This window comes from Artibeus jamaicensis, unplaced genomic scaffold (assembly GCF_021234435.1).
Source record: "Artibeus jamaicensis isolate MK-2021 breed Jamaican fruit bat unplaced genomic scaffold, CSHL_Jam_final contig_3126, whole genome shotgun sequence".
NCBI classification, from domain to species: Eukaryota; Metazoa; Chordata; class Mammalia; order Chiroptera; family Phyllostomidae; genus Artibeus; species Artibeus jamaicensis.
Window position 1 is genome coordinate 3963412 of NW_026521723.1, and position 16374 is coordinate 3979785.

Consider the following 16374-nt stretch of genomic DNA (forward strand, 5'->3'; position numbering starts at 1 on the left):
TCTCCTGAGTTTTATTCAAAGTGTTAAAACTTACAAAGCTATAGAAGGATTTCAACATCTCCCAGGCATGTTATAAAATATGTAAGTACTGTGTTGATAATTCTTAATCAGTCATTACTTAATTTGATTCAGAACTTAGAAAATATATGGCTATCACTAATAACAGATCTGTGAACTGAGGTTTGAACTATAGAAAAAAATCTTGAAAAAGGATAAAAATCTAATAGGAAAAATTCTGATGTTTATAATTATGAGAGAAAAATATCATTCATATTGTTCAAAAATATGGGTTTTAAGTATGGCTTGTATTTACTAAAATGGTGTATAAAGAGGGTATGTCCTTCTACTTACTGGTGGCAGTGAATCAGTGCATGGTGGCCCTAAATAAGCTATCAAATTAATAATTTGGTGCTAATATTAATTCTAAAGTGATTTCTTCCTTTAATGGAGAAACAAGAGAATGAGGCATTACAGTGTCTATACAGACTTCTCTCTTTTCCAGTATCTGGTAAGGCAAAAACAAGTTCGAGAATGAATAGATTTTGCATTAGAGAACATGCTCTACTGACTGATCAAAGATAATATTATGGCTAGACTTTTTTTATTTCCCATGAGGTAATTTTATAGGCAGTCTTCTTATAACACAAGCTTTATAAGCAAGTTGCAAAGGTTAAAAATCCCTTCTTAGGCTGGCAGTGCTCATTAAATTACATAATGAGTAAAAGGGTACTCCAAAAGCACTTTATAAGGGGAAGGTGTTCTTATTACTAATACTAGCCGACTCACCTGCAGATGAAGGAAGCTGGTCACACTCCTGTGATGCCCTGTTGGACTTGACACTCTCCCCTGGCAACCTCCTTGCAGGAGGCAAAGGAACTTGGCCACTTGCTGGATCAAAAAAGGGATCTTAAAAATAAAGATAATTTTCAAATTAGAATGACTTTCTCTGCTGGTTGACTGAAGGAAAAATTCTAGAAATTCTCTATAAAGATTCTACTTTTAGAAAATAATTTAGAAAACTAATTTCATAACTGATATTAACAACTTTTTAATCTACCAGCATATTTTTCTATTACTTGCTCAAATATACTCTTTCCATTTATGCCTAGTAATATAGTCATACAAATTTTATATTTATATTTTTCAGATCTTAGTTATGCAAAATTGTTGATAAAACTCCTACTAATTCTTATTTTCTGTCCGAATATTTCTTGTATAATGAATAGAAACTGTTGCAAAATTGAAAAAGGGGGGGTGTTGAACTTTTGTCTATAAGATTTGAAATCAGTGAGTCTCTCTCTAAGCAGTAGCAGGCAGTCTGTAAAACGAACTTTACACTGGTGATTTCTGAGGGTAGATGGATTTATGTATGTGAGCTCTCCTGTACATACAAGGTGCTTTATAAAGTAACACTAGATTGCATATCCTACGTTAAGAATTGTTTGTTGTAACTGGCTCACTGAATAGCAAAATAGATTGTTAAAGGTTGTATTATTAGTAACGTTTAAACATACAGTAAATTTTTTTTCACTACTTTGGCAGAGAGAGAGGGAACATCTGAAATAGTGAAAAATATAAATTACAGAGAAATTAAATTTTATTTTAGTACTTCTAATGATATTTATTAACTGGAACTAGAGTCAAAAAAAGAGATTTCGTCAATGCTACTATATCAAACTGTTAGGACCATGAACTTAACTGGTTTAAAATTAGTAGTGCATGGGCTTAATCCACAGAACTGATTCCTCTTCTGAGTGCACAAACGCTGCCTCTGCAATATCTGGTTCACTGACGACTTTCTGCCACCGCTTCCATCTCAGGCTCCTCTGGTTTCCTCTCTATGACTTACTTTGTCATCTGCCAGGCTCTCCAAAAGTGCAGTTAAGTTCTTTCGAGGTCACAGACCTCATCTTATTCATACTGTTTGAATTTAATCTCCTAACACAAACATAGTACCAAGAATGCTGTCAAGCAAATAGCCTGGATTTCATAAATATTTACTTTTAACTACAAAAAGTAAATGCTGACAGATTGATTTTCCACGAATTCAAAACAAACCTATGAATTTCACTGACAAATCCATGAAATCTGGATTTCTAACATAAGGCTAAAAATGTAAATAGTAAAGACCTAATTACAGTTCATTGTTTTAACTTCCATTTGAGTTTTTCATTCAGAATATGTAAGAGTTTGATTACTTAAGAAGGTAATACATGCTAATTTATACCAATTTTTCACTAGATAATGTAAGGCAACTATTGAAGTCATTGATTAATTTTGCCCCTATTTGAGTACAATAATTGTCCCCAGATTTGCTGGAGACTTTTTGACCTAAGAAAGGCTACTGAGCTTGCTTTCATTAATTTCAAGATTAAAATGAGTCTTAGATTTTGAGCTTTCAATATTTGAAGAGTTGGTGGTTCAGCACCATTAGCTTTGCTGAAATATTTTAGGAACATAAATTAAATTCCATGCAACAAGTGTTAATCTTTGATTAGGAAGAGTAACCAAAGGAACCAAATATGGTAATTTCTGCATAAAGTTAGAAATTTCCCAAGAATTTAGATATATTCAATGAAGTTTACTTTCAGTTCTTCTGCAATCTAAAACATCAATGACATAATAGGGTAGAGGGAAGATTATCTTTTACAATACATACACTTTTTAAATTTCCTTAGGGGTAATTTATAGGTTTGCCAGATATATGTATGCTATTTCTAATAACTATTTAAGGCCAACCATTAGATTCTAGATACACTGAGGAGCTATAAATAAAACACAAAATATACAGTTGTATGATGTTTTCCCATTAAACTACCTCACTTAAAAAGTCACCAGATACACTAAAACTATTACTATAAATTATAAAAATATTTGGAGTTCCGTTCGGAACCACTACCATGGTCTGTCATTCTGAGTTTGCTGCGTGTCAGGCACGGGGTAAACTGGGCTTTTATAGAAGGCTGTGCAGTTGGAAGCATTCATGCTTCAATGGGAAAAGGTATACTGCACAATTACTACAGAGTGCCGTAATTAACCGTCTCTTGGTAAGGAAAATTTGAAAAACAATAAAGTTGTTAAAAATAACTCTTCAAATACTAATTACAATAAAATTTTATGTTCATACTTAGAATTAGAACATACAAATTGAAATAACATAGCCAAATGTGCCATTAAATAGTAATACATGTTTGAGAAATGAATGAATAAACATCATGGGATTAATTTATTAAAAAAAGCAAAGTACTACGACCTGTGATTGACAGTATATAATGCTAAATTTAAAGTTTAATAATTATTTTAAAGATTATAAAATACTAAGGAAACACTAGAAGCAAATGTTGGCCAACTGTAACAGAAGTGGGAAAGATTTCTGGTAAAGATGGCAGAGTAGGTAAACACCGTGCTCGACTCCTCCCACAACCACATCAAATTTGTAACTAAATTATACAACCACCGCCACTGTAAACCACCTAAAATCTAGTTGATGTCCATAAGTCAAGACACGAAGAAGCCATGCGGAAATTGGGAGGAGAGATGGAGATGCAGAAGAGGCAGAACCCACAGTGTGGCAGTGAAGAACAAGGAGGGATATCTCAGCTGCGAAGGTGTCTCGAGAGAGCAAGGGGCCCCACCCCACGCCACGCTCCCTAAACCAGTGCTCCAGTGCCAGAAAAGAGGAGTCCAAGTAACATCTGGCTGTAACAACCAGCAGGGATTGAATCTGAGAGCGAGCGAGGCTGGAGAACTAGATGCTGCAGGTCTTAAAGGGCTTAAGCACAAACTCACTCGCTCTGGGCTCCAGTGCAAAGGCAGCAGCTCAAAAAATGCCTGGGACATAAGAGGAGAAACTAAATCGACTGGCTTCAGGGCCAGGGCTGGAAGAGCAGGGTTCAGGACAGCTCTCTCCAGTAACAGAAGTACTGGTGGGCGCCACTATATTTTTGTTGACCGTTCCCCCAACCCCACTGTCCCGGCTCAGGTGGGTGCCAAATCTGAGATCTTTACTAGCCTGGCTAACACTATTTGCCTCACCTTAATGATTCCCTGACACTCTGCCTCATCCTACTAGCACACCTGGCCGAATCTCTTCTACTGGCTCCTCACACAAGTAGCCTGCCTCGGCTCATGCTTCAGACTTTCCTAAAATCTATCAAAGGCCCACAAAATGCAAATAAGCAGTAAGTATCTGGCTTTGGTGTGTCCACTACCTCTTGCTAAACCACCTCAAGATTGGCATGACTAGTCTTAACCTGGAAATGTAACTCCCAACAGGTAACCCCAAGCCTAGAATAAGAAGCATCTAGTCTTGGCTTGGAACATAGCCTCAACTAAGTGGCCACAAACGTGGCACAAGTGGCAGCTGGCCTCAACTCACACTGTGATGCCCGCCAGAGGGTTCCAAGTCCAACACTAGTGGCTGCCAGCCTTAGTTCATAAAATAGTCTCATTCAGGAACCTCTCAGCCCAGTGCAAGCAGGAACCAAACACATATTACTCTGTAGCTCCTACTAGACACCCCCAAGCTGGGAACAAGCAGTAGATGAATTTGATCTGCACTGTAGCCCCATTTAAGAGGCTCCAGAACAAACACACCTGGTGGCCAGTACCACACCAGAGCCCCACCCAACTAGCTTCACAAGTTACAAACCTGAAGAGTGTATTTGGCTGGAACTTGAGCCCCACCAGAGTGATTCCTGCTTGTGGGGTCAACCCCTATACAACAGCTCATCCACTATAGTCACAGCCAGTCCTCAGACCCCCTCAGCCAGAAGGTCAAATTGACCCACTGATATGAACACAGGAACCAAGGCTCAACTACAATAGGAAGGTATACACAACCCACATAAGGGACATCTCTGAAGCACTGCTCAGCTGAAGTGACCAGGGAGACTGCATCACTGGGTTGGACAATAAGGCTAAATAAAGCCATGATACAAAGACCAGGAAATGAAGCAGATCTACCTAATACACAGTAACAAATACAGGGAGTCAGCCAAAATGACAGGACAAAACTGTGGAAAAGAACTAAATGGAGATAAGCAATATGCCAGATATAAAGCTCAAAACACTGGTTTTAAGGGTGCTCAATGAACATAGGCAAAGGATAGATGGGCTGAGTGAGAACTTCAACAATGAGGTAGGAAAGGTAAAAAATGGGACAGAAAACATAAAAAAGAATGACTCAGAAATGGAGAATACAATAACTGAACTGAAATGTATATTGGATGGAATCAACAACAGACTGGATGAAGCACTGGATAAAGTCTGCCATCTGGAAGACAAGGCAGTGAAAACAAATTATATATCGTGGTCAAGTGGGGTTTATTCCCAGGATTCAAGGTGGTTCAAATCTGCAAGTCAATGAATAAGATCCACCACAAAACAAAAGGAAGGACAGAATTTGTAAGATCATATTGATACCTGGAGAAAAAGCTTTTGAGAAAATCCAATGTTCTTTCATGACAAAAGACTCAGCAAAGTGGGGATAAAGGGAATGCACTTCCATACACGGCCAGATACGACGAACACGCAGCTATCGTCACACTCAGTAGTGAGAAGTAGAAAGCCTTCTCTCCGAGATTAGGAACAAGACAAAAATGCTCACTCTCATGGGATGTCCTAGCCACAGCAATCAGATAAAAGAACGGAAAAAAGGAAAGAAAGGAAGAAGGCATCCAATTTGGAGAGAAGTAAAGATGTCATTATTTGCAGATGGCATGATACTCTACACAGAGTACCCTACAGATTCCACCAAAAAATATAAGAACTGATAAATTTAGTAAAATAGTGGACTCAAAATTAATATTCAGAAGTTGGTTGCATTTTCATACACCAATAAAAAACTATCAGAAACAAAAATTAAGAAAACAATCCTATCAGTGGATTGAGCGCAGGCCAGTGAAACAAGGAGTCACGGGTTCGATTCCCAGTCAGGGCATGTGCCTGGGTTGTGGGCCAGGTCCCCAGTTGGGGGCACTCAAGAGGCAACCACACACTGGTGTTTCCCTTTCTTTCTCCTTCCGTTCCCCTCTGAACATAAATAAGTAAAATCTTAAAAAAAAAAAGAACGAAAACAATCCTACTTACAATACCTAAGAATAAATTTAGCTAAGGAGATGAAAGACCTGTTCTCAGAATAGGATAAGGTATTCAAGAATGAAATTGAAGAGAATATAAATAAATGGAAGTATATACTGTGCTCATAGATAGAAAGAATCAACATCATTCAAACATCTACACTACCCAAAGCAATCTATAGAATCAATACAATCACTATGAAAATACCAATGGCATTTTTCACTGAACTAGAAAACAACAATCCTAAAATTTATATGGGCCTACAAGAGACCCTAAATAGACAAAGCAATCCTGAGAAAGAGAACAAAGTTGAAGGTATTATGCTACCTGATGTCAGTCTATGTACCACAGGCTATATAATCAAAACAGCATGGTATTGGCACGAAAACAGTAATAGATCAATGAACCAGAATAAAGAGCCCAGAAATAAACCCATGCCTTTATAGTCAAATAATCTTTGACAAAGGAGGCAAATACATGCAATGGAGTAGAGTCAGTCTATTCAAAATAGTATTGGGAAAAATGGACAGATACATGGCAAACAAATGAATACCATATGTATACACAAATAAACTCAAAACAGATAAAAGCCTTAAATTAGGGCCCCAAAGCATAAAACTCCTAGAAGAAAATGTAAGCAATAAACTGACATTGCTCTTAGCGATATTTTTTTTTGGATATGTCTCCTCAGGCAAGGGAAGCAAAAGAAAAAATAAACAAATAGGCCTACATCAAACTGAAAAGTTTTTGCCCAGGAAAGGAAACCATGAACAAGATGAAAAGACAACTTAATGAATGCCAATATATATTCAATATTCACCAAAATACATTGGTTAAGAGCTAAAACATATAAGGAACTCATATATCTTAACACAAAAATAAATGATTTAAAAATGGGCCAAAGACCCGGAAGGTATCTAATCCTTTTTTCACAAATACGGTAATTCAAGATTGCTCTAATAATATCCAAGGCTGTCTCTTTTCTGAGTTAAACGTCCTCAGTTCCTTTAACCTACTATAGTTTACGTGGTATGGTCTGAGTTCCCTTTATGATCCAGACTGCACACTTCTTAGGTGTTTCTCTACCCAGAGATTCTTAACACTGAGCACGCATCAAAATCACTGGGAAGACTTATGATACAGGTGGCGTACACGGCCCTCCACCTTGTTTTACCTGCTCAGCACCTTGTTTCTACCCTGCGGCAGCGCTGAGCTCTCACTTAACTTGTTAAGGAGTAGTCACATTTACACAGTCCTAAAATTACATTCGGCCCTATGAAGGCAACTGTGAGGCTGATGTGGCCCCTGGTGAGAATGAGTTTGACACCCCTGCCTTATGAAAACAAACTACCGGGTCTTAACTCATTTAAGATACCCCAGGTGGGTCCTATGAATTTGCATTGTAAATTATTATGTTTTAATCCTCACTTGAGGATATCTTTATTGATTTTTTGAGTGAGAGTGAGAGAGAGAGAGAGGTAGAGAGAGAGAGAGAAGAAACATTGATGTGAGAGAGAAACATCAATCGGTTGCCTCCCCTATGCGCCCTGACCTGGGAGAGCAGGGATGGAACTGGTAACCTCTCCTTGTACAGAAAATACTCCAACCAACTGAAACACCTGGCCAGGACTGAATTTGTGTTTTAAAAACATCCCCGGGTGATGCTGATGCTGTTGGTCCCAGGGCCACAATTTTACCTCTAGCCCAGCAACCTTTCAACAGCTGAACAAGTAAGTAGTCTCCACACCCCTGAGCCCTGGGGAAGACCTCACCTCACTTCCGCTCTGACTGCAACTCTGGGAGTGCAGCCTCCACACAGCACAAGCTCCCTTGGTAGCCGCATTGTGATAGTGCTTTATAAAGGTCACAGTCATCAAGTATCCATAAATACTTTTCAATACTGTTACAAATGACCCAAATTTTCTCTGTATTTTCCTTAGGCAATTGCATTTCTGGATCCAAGTGGAAAACTTTCATCTATCTCTAATCAAGTCAATTTTGCTAGTTTTTAGATTTGAACTGTGATTTAAAATTAGATATGAACTACAAAAGGGATTCCAGGTTTGAAAAATAGTGAAAGGAAGCTTCAATAACAGCACCATAGACACCGTATTTTGTGCACTGCACAAAGACATGCAGTTATGGGAATGCACAGACATAAATACAGCCTTGGTTTTGTTCTCCGAGCACTGGCCCTGGCACAAAGTGGAGGGAGGGGTGCCTGTTTCAATATGCCAGCACAAAAGAAGTGCCTTTTTGTAATTCACAGAAAAGCACATATATGCTAGCTGTAGCCCTGGGCTTGGAGACTGGAAGTGTAGAGCTTTGTCTGAGGACTCTCCTGGTTTTATTAGGATATGACTGTCCTGTCACAGTAGACGGCTAATGTACAGCAGGGCATTAGTATTCTACCAAAAGAAACCCTGCAGGCAAGGCTAAAATAGAAAATAGATAGAAGGAGCACAGAGCTGTGTCCCGGCTTCACTTTCCCCCTTTGATCCTACTGGAGTCCTAAGGCTCCTTTGCAGAAATGCTGGACTGCAGTTTGAAAATTATTATTACTACAGAGCAATCGCTGGGCCATGGGGCTGGAAAGGTGCGCCTGACCCAAGTGTGCAGGGAAGTGAGCACTGTGACAAAGAGAGATAGGTATGATTAGATATTTCATACAACATCAAGAGAAAATCCAACCTTTGTCTTTAATTGGGTACAATGATTTCCTCAACCAAGTCTTACCAATAGTGGCCAGAAAAGATTTATTACTACACTGGATTAAAACTTTACATGTTAAATAGAAAAAATAGCTGTAAAATGCTATACAGTCTCTTTAAATTTAGCATTAACCTTTTAAAAAATCTTATATGGTGAACCACTGTTGTGAATCTTCTATCATAGTTCTTTAGACATTATAATGTTTTAAATACTTGGTAAAATAATAGTCAAATGCTTATTTATGAGCTGGAAGAAACCTTCACATTCTATGATATGATTAGGTAAGAAGAAGTAAAATATTTCTTTTTAAAAGGACAGCTAATGTATACGGTTTAAAATGGAATAAAAACAGTCTTCTCAAGGGATCTCAAAGGATCTGGCAACAGACTAGAAACTCTTGTTAATGATATACAAGATTGGAAAAGGAAGAGATGTTACCATTATTTTGCTTAAAAGTATTTATTACTAGGGAATGTCAACACTTTCATGAGTGCAATTAGAATACTCCCGTGTACAAAAGCAGGTCAAGGGAGAGTCAGCAGGTCCGAACAACACTGCTCAGGTCCACTGTGGGCCTGCCTCCTCCCCTGGGTTAAGGGCCATTGCTGCTGCGCCCCCTGCAGCCAAGCAAAGTCAAAGCAATCAAACCTGTATACAAAGTACTACAAAACAATGTGTACAATTTTTATTTAATAAAAGGGGGTATTTTCACTTTGAAGTACCAATTTTTTAGTAGTCTCAAGAGCATATTTATGAATACTTTTACATAATGCACAATGAACAATAAAATCATGATAAAGACGTGAAGTATTTTACAATCAATTCTATTGCTAAAAATAGGGGAAAGTATGTGTTTACATAAAATGTTTTTGTCTAGCTCCTGGAAAGCTTGACCTAATCTTAAAAGAAGGCACTTCATCGAACATTTATTTCATAGGGCTTAAATCACATATAAAAAAGGTGATAGGTACATTGTAGGAATCTGGCCAGAAACTATGCAGAATTTAGCCTTGGGAAAGGTTAACTAAGATTTAGAGTAATTCATTTAAAAAAATATGAATTAAAGTCCATGTATAAAGCAAAGATTAGAAAGTGTAAGTGTAAAGCAAATTGCAGTGCTTATGTGAAGCTGTCTAAAAATGTAAGCGCCTAGGCTGCCCACACTGCCTGCTGGGGTTCTAGAAGGGTATGGCCCTGGCTCTCTGGTGAGCATTTTGTCTCTGCACTGTAGGGGGTGGGGGGCACGTCAACAGGAAAGGTGACACAGAAAACAGTTCATTTTACTGATGAAAGAGTAAACTCAAAAGTATTTCTTAAAAACTGAAGTTGTACATTCCAAGGTTCATGTCTGATCTGTTTCTTATACACAAAGCTCAAACTTTCTGAATTATGAAACCAAGTGGGAAAAAAACAGAAAAATGAAGGCTATAGGTGAATGATAATAGCCAAAGGACAAACTGCACTCTTTTAAGGCTTTTCCATGATTTATCTCATACAGAAATGTAAAAGCAGCTGTTAAGAAAGAAGATATTTATCCTGTTGTTAACCAATCCAAATTGAGGAGGCACTCTTTCAGAGCCCAGACCCCAGCAGGACAGCTTGCAACAGTTAATTTAATGCATAACTGAGCATTTGTTCCCGATAATTCTGACTCATGGAGTGGATGGTTTAAATCCTTTTATTTTATTTCTACTGTATACCTGAGTTTTAAAAAGCCATGTATTAATTTTTCCTTGAAGACAATAATTTAAGTAGATACACTGAGACGTTAAAAATAAAGTAACAAGCCCTGGCTGGTGTAGCACAGTGGATGGAGCACGGGCCTGCAAACCAAAACATCGCGGTTCAATTCCCAGTCAGGGCACATGCCTGGGTTGCAGGCCAGTTCCCAGCAGGGGCCAGTTCCCAGCAGGGGTCGCATGAGAAACAACCATACAGTGATATTTTCCCTCTCTCCTTCCCTTCCCCTCTAAAGATAAATAAATAAAATCTAAAATAAATAAAAAAAATAAAGTAACAGAATAAAGGTATTCCAGAAAAACTTATCAATGTTATAACAATGTAATTTGCCAAAACAGTATAATGTAATTTACCAAAGTATATTTTTGAACAAAATTATGCCCGAGATATATGTAGTAAAATTTTTCAAACTTACTAGAAAGGAATTACAGTACTTAGAATTGGAGACGGCGTTTAGACCTTGTCCCCATCACTCTGTGGCGAATGCCCAGCCACAGAGCCCTCCTGGGTCTCCGGAACGCCTTCGGGACTACAGGTTACTGCTACTTGGACTTGGTGATCTCTAAAGCGCCGTTTCTGAATTCTGTTATTCCCTATTGCTCTCTCCATTTTCGTAACCCCTTTACGATTAAACCAACCAATTGACAAACAGAAGTACACAACTGCTGTTTTCCTCACTCAAGAGTTTTTTTCTGCTAGGGAGATAGAAACCAATGAATTACATATTTGACAGCATGATCTTAGAAATGTTCTTGCTTTAAGTTGAAAGCTTTCCTTGGCTTTTCCCTCCTACCTGAAGGAAGAAGGAAAAGGTCCTGTCCTGAGGACGGTCGGCTGCTGGAGCCAGGAGGTTTTGAGTGTTCGATGAGACTATGCCTTGCGGGAGGTGGGGGAGGTGGGAGGGATGGGGGCAGGGCATCAAAAGCATCTTCACCTGCATTTAAAGAAAGCTCAGTATCAACAGCAGAACTTCATTAGTCACAACACAGCATCAAGCCAAAGTAATGATCGATTTTCTCTTACTGCTTGTAAAGAACTTCACCTGCAGTGTCTATCCAGCTGTTCACCAACTTTGATAATGGGACCTAATCATTTTGTGGGAGTTTGGAGAGCAGCAAATGAGACACACAAACACACGTGTGTGCAAACTTTTTCTATCCCTCGGGTCTTTCTATTAAAAGGGAGTACTGCAGGTTATAAAACAGCCTATTATTCATCTGTAAACTTTGTAATGTTAAGACACTAGAATTTTGAACTAAAAATTATGTCACACATTCAAAACAGAATTCTGTGTGTAATAGCCTCTAATTAGAAAATCATACTATGCACAAAAAATTAATGTCACAGAATAAATTATCTTTTAAAGTTTATTCCACTGGGTTTTAATATTGAAGCTAATATTCCATATATTTCATTGTCAAAATATGCAGAAAATTCACCTAGAGTAGAAGAACATGATACTTTTCTACTTACAAGATAGCTCTAAAGAGGAACAACTAAGTATAGAGCTGCCTTTTGTGGTCCCAAAGCTAGTTACTTACATTTGTTATTTCCCAGCTTTACTAACTACAGAACAGTGTTGCATGCATTTGTCTATTTTTTCCCTGCCACATACACTGTTCTACTCATAAGTTCCTTTATATTGATTTTTTAAAAAAATAAAGCTGCAGTATGATATATTTTTGTAAGCAATCTTTGTGAATGGAACAGTATAAAATGAACACCTACATATTCCAGAAATAAAAATTCGCATGCATATTAATTTGCTGACAAAGACAATGGTATACTTAAAGTTTTACCATTCATCCAGTTTGCCTTGCCAAAAACAGTGAGAATATTTTCTCTAATGATCAGAAATATTTTTCTAACTTAAAATATTTGCAGGTAGAAGAGCACCATTTCTGTTTTCACTCCAACCCTCAGCTATATGCTAACTTCTCTTATTCATTCAAATCCTTTTTCAGCACCTAAATGTCGGGCACCATGCCAGGCACACTGGCACTGTGAAGATCAAAATCATAAGGCCTTGACCCAAGGAGCTTAGATTCCACATGGAGATCTCAGCAAAGTTCACAAATGATTCAGGACGCATATCACATAGGTCCCACAGACAGATATATTCATTTTAGGGAAGAGAAATTAAGAAAGTGGTGTTCAGCAAGGCATTACCAAAACCAGCAAGGTCTGGCATATCAGTGGCTGAAAAATATTTACTCATGAAACGTGAGGATGGTGTCCTCTAGACAGAGTAAACTGTATGAATAAAGCATGAGATATACACAAGGAAGGTGGTGTTAAAGAGACAGGTTGGAACATTTCTCTGCCCTGTCCAGTATGGTAGTCACCATCCACATGTACACCATCCACATGTAGCTATATAGTTTTTTCTGCTTTGAAAATGTGTTTTATTCTATTTCATAATCATCAACTAAACATATTCTGTGATATGAAATACAGAAATGAGTAAGAACATTATGCTCGCCACAGCATAATGGGAGAATTCTGTCCAGAAGTAAGATGACCAGATAGCATCCCCCAATGGGTAACACGTATCACTGTCCTCTCAGCTTCACCATCGCTCATGTGAATACACAGACTCCTTACATCACCACACAGAATTCTACTGGACAGCACTTAGGTAGGTCCCAAGGACTCGGGAAACAGGTTAAAAATCAGAGCATAGGAAGAAGGGAGAAAAACACTAGGTAAAGAAGGAAGTTAGGAGGCTCTTATAATTCATGTAGGTGAGAATAAAACGGTGAACTACAGAAGGAACACAGGAGAGGTGTCAAGTGTAAAACAAAAAGAATAGGAGAGCAAAATACACTGCAATATTTAAGTGGAAATACTGGTTGATGGTGATTGAGGGAAAAAAAAACAAAAGGTTCCTTTCACATTACTAGTATTCTAATAATTCAGCTAAGCTTATAAATGGACTTTCATCATACATTATTTTATATTATGATGACTTGCTACTGTGAAGCCTTAATGTGTGTGAAGATTCTGTTTTCCTCCGAAAATAGGGTAAGAAGCTTCCCACACAGAATTAATGAAATAAACACAGACAGCTAACTTTAATGTACATATACACCTGTGTGTACCTTCATACATGTACACACAGCAAACATACAACAGTATACTTCTCCATCTTAACATCTGAAACAAAGAAATTTAAATTCTTTGCATGTGTTTTTGGTAATTCTTTTCAATGATTATGAGACAGAATTTATTCCTAGCTCCCTACAATAAAATATATAATTTTCCATAATGCAACTAGCTAAGTGAAACTGAGTCATTAAATGCTGAAAGCAACAATACATATTCATTGAGAACTGTACTTAAAGGAAATCTCAGATGAATGGTTCAGCTCTACTGGAACACAAATGCCTGAACAAAGCTCCCATGTAGGTTTTTTGTAGACTACATTTAGTACAGAAGTTGATAAAATCCTGACTGATGGCCAGCTATTCACACCAGTGCTTCAAACATCTAAACCAGCGATTTTCAATCTTTTTTATTTCATAGTACACATAAATCAATGACTAAAATCCTGTGGCACACCAAAAAATATTTTTTTTGTCGATCTGACAAAAAATAAATAGGTATAATTTTGCTTCATTCACTGGATGGCTACTATTGTGCTGGCTGTTGCCATTTTTTATTTGACAATCTAAGGGAAAAGAGCTCAGTGCGCCTGACTAAATAGCCAGGGGCTGCTTGTTTTACAATTTCTTGTGGCACACCAGTGTCCCATGGCACACACTGAGAATCAAAGACTGAAACAGAATAATGGTCACATGAACTTGTGAGCCACCATTACCTGAAGGATCATCTCTAATTCAGACAAATTCATAACCTAGTGAGTCCGTATTATACTGAACTCTGATCTCTGATAACTCAGATATTAAGTAAAAGAACAGGCAGGGTGGCTTATTTGAAAATTGTTTTAAGGTTTCAACCTAATGGAGGGATGAGAAGATCATAATCAGAGGGCGTCCTGTTGAGTGAAGAACCATGCTTTGGATTGTCCCGAGTTGGAGGCCTGGCAGGTGGTAATGGCACTGGATCAGAGGCTGAATCAAAAACATCTCCTAGAGGATAACACAAAATCTTAATGTATTTTCAGTTCAATGGAATGGAATTTTGCCTTTAAATTCCGACCATTAAGATGTGGAGTGCAAAGAGAATCTGTGTAATACATACCCTTTAAATATATGCCTAACTCAGGGATGTTTGATTTCTTCATCTCTGAAGATGTTCCATGTGTTCCATTCAATATACAATGGCCATTATCATAAGACCTAAAGCAGAAAGCAGAGGATAGAAATCATAAGGTCAATCACTTTCCATCTGAAAGTCATTTGGGAGGGTGATGGGAACTAGCAACCCAGTTCCTATAATAAAGTGTGAAAACAAATAATAATTAATTTGGTTTTCTGGGAAAAGTGCAAATAATATTATCTAGATACTCCTACTCAAATATTTTACAAAGCAGAAGTAAACATCTCACTGAAGACAAATAATCTCTTTTTTAACTTAAAGTTAAACCAAAAATTACAATGGTCACAAAAATTGTTGCTACTGGAAACATCTTTGAAATTAACATAATGTTTTGAAAGAGTTCACTAATAACTGTCACACTTTTGAAAAAATATATCATAAAGCAAAAGATATGTTCACAACCCCAATGATTCCATTATATTTTAATGGTGTTTAACATTATATTTTTATTTCAGTGATTTAACTTTTCCTTATAATAAACTAGAGCCCAACAATGGAGAGTTAGGTAACGATCAGCAACTCCATCACAGTTCGGACGGGCATTTTCAAAGACCCAGAGTCTGCAGTGTAATCCCACTGCTGCAGTGAACAAGATGCTGGCGCTTCTGACAAAAGCACCAAAACAACTTTCGCAGAAGTCTTGGATACACGACAAATGTTTTGATCTAGATGTCTAGAGAGGATAATACTACTGACTGAAAAGCACTGTTGTTGTTGAAACCGTACTGTGGGCACTGGATAAAACAGGGGCACGGGAAGACAGCGGCAGGAAGGGAATGCAGAGAGCATCCTGTCTTCAGAATACAGCTGCGTGACAGCGAACTCTCTGCTCGCCGAGTTACTCTGCTCACAGAAAGCTATACAGAAAGCGGGGTTTATAATTTACTTTTCTCTAATTTACTCTGAATTCTCGGGCAAAGTAGAAGTGTATATCTATTAGAGGAGATGGTGGATATTTGAATAGTTATTGAAGAGTGTTTCATCTAAAATTCATTTTCATTCTCTCTGGTGGCCACCTCTCTTCAAAGGGCCAGAGATAGCTGATTTAGAAATAGTTATTGTGTATTGAGTTTTCATAATAATGATGAATTTTTAGTAAAACTGAATTGAATTATTCATCTGCTATTTAACCTGTTCCACATATTTACTTCTGCTGCTCCAAGAGGAGGGCAGGGACAGAGGGGAAACTGCTGTTTAGCTCGCAGCGTGCCCTGCAGAGGACATAAGAATATGCTTCATTCGTCAGCTTTCAGAAACAAATTAGACATAAAACGCACTCCAATTAAGTTTAGGGATTATCAACATTTATTACTTCTCTGTAACAGTACAAAGATGGTAATGATGGTCATAATTCAAATTTATTTTCTGGTTTTGGGAGGCCTGCCACCAAAGAACTCATCCAATATGATGTGACAATTAAAATTTAAACTATTAAAATTATACTCCTCACTTCTCCAGCAATGAAAAATAATGAGACGCTATGTAGACAGAAAAAGCTCATCTTATTTCAGTTTTTAAAAATTACTACACATTGGTAAGAGTCAAAGGAACTGAAAATTT

At 37.7% G+C, this 16374-nt stretch overlaps 1 protein-coding gene across 8 annotated transcripts in view; it reads right to left on the reverse strand.

Annotated features, from left to right (window-relative positions):
• CBLB (Cbl proto-oncogene B) overlaps positions 1 to 16374 on the reverse strand; it is a 213034-nt gene that overhangs the window by 16298 nt on the left and 180362 nt on the right. For 4 of the 8 annotated variants that reach the window (XM_053663173.1, XM_037157011.2, XM_053663171.1 and 1 more), the window contains 4 exons: positions 14737 to 14834; positions 14493 to 14624; positions 11327 to 11467; positions 787 to 906 (listed from right to left, as the gene is read on the reverse strand). In XM_053663173.1, the coding sequence (XP_053519148.1) occupies positions 787 to 906; positions 11327 to 11467; positions 14493 to 14624; positions 14737 to 14834 (491 nt within the window). The remainder of the gene's footprint in view (positions 1 to 786; positions 907 to 11326; positions 11468 to 14492; positions 14625 to 14736; positions 14835 to 16374) is intronic. The other 4 variants (XM_037157012.2, XM_053663172.1, XM_053663169.1 and 1 more) reach the window with 2 other exon arrangements.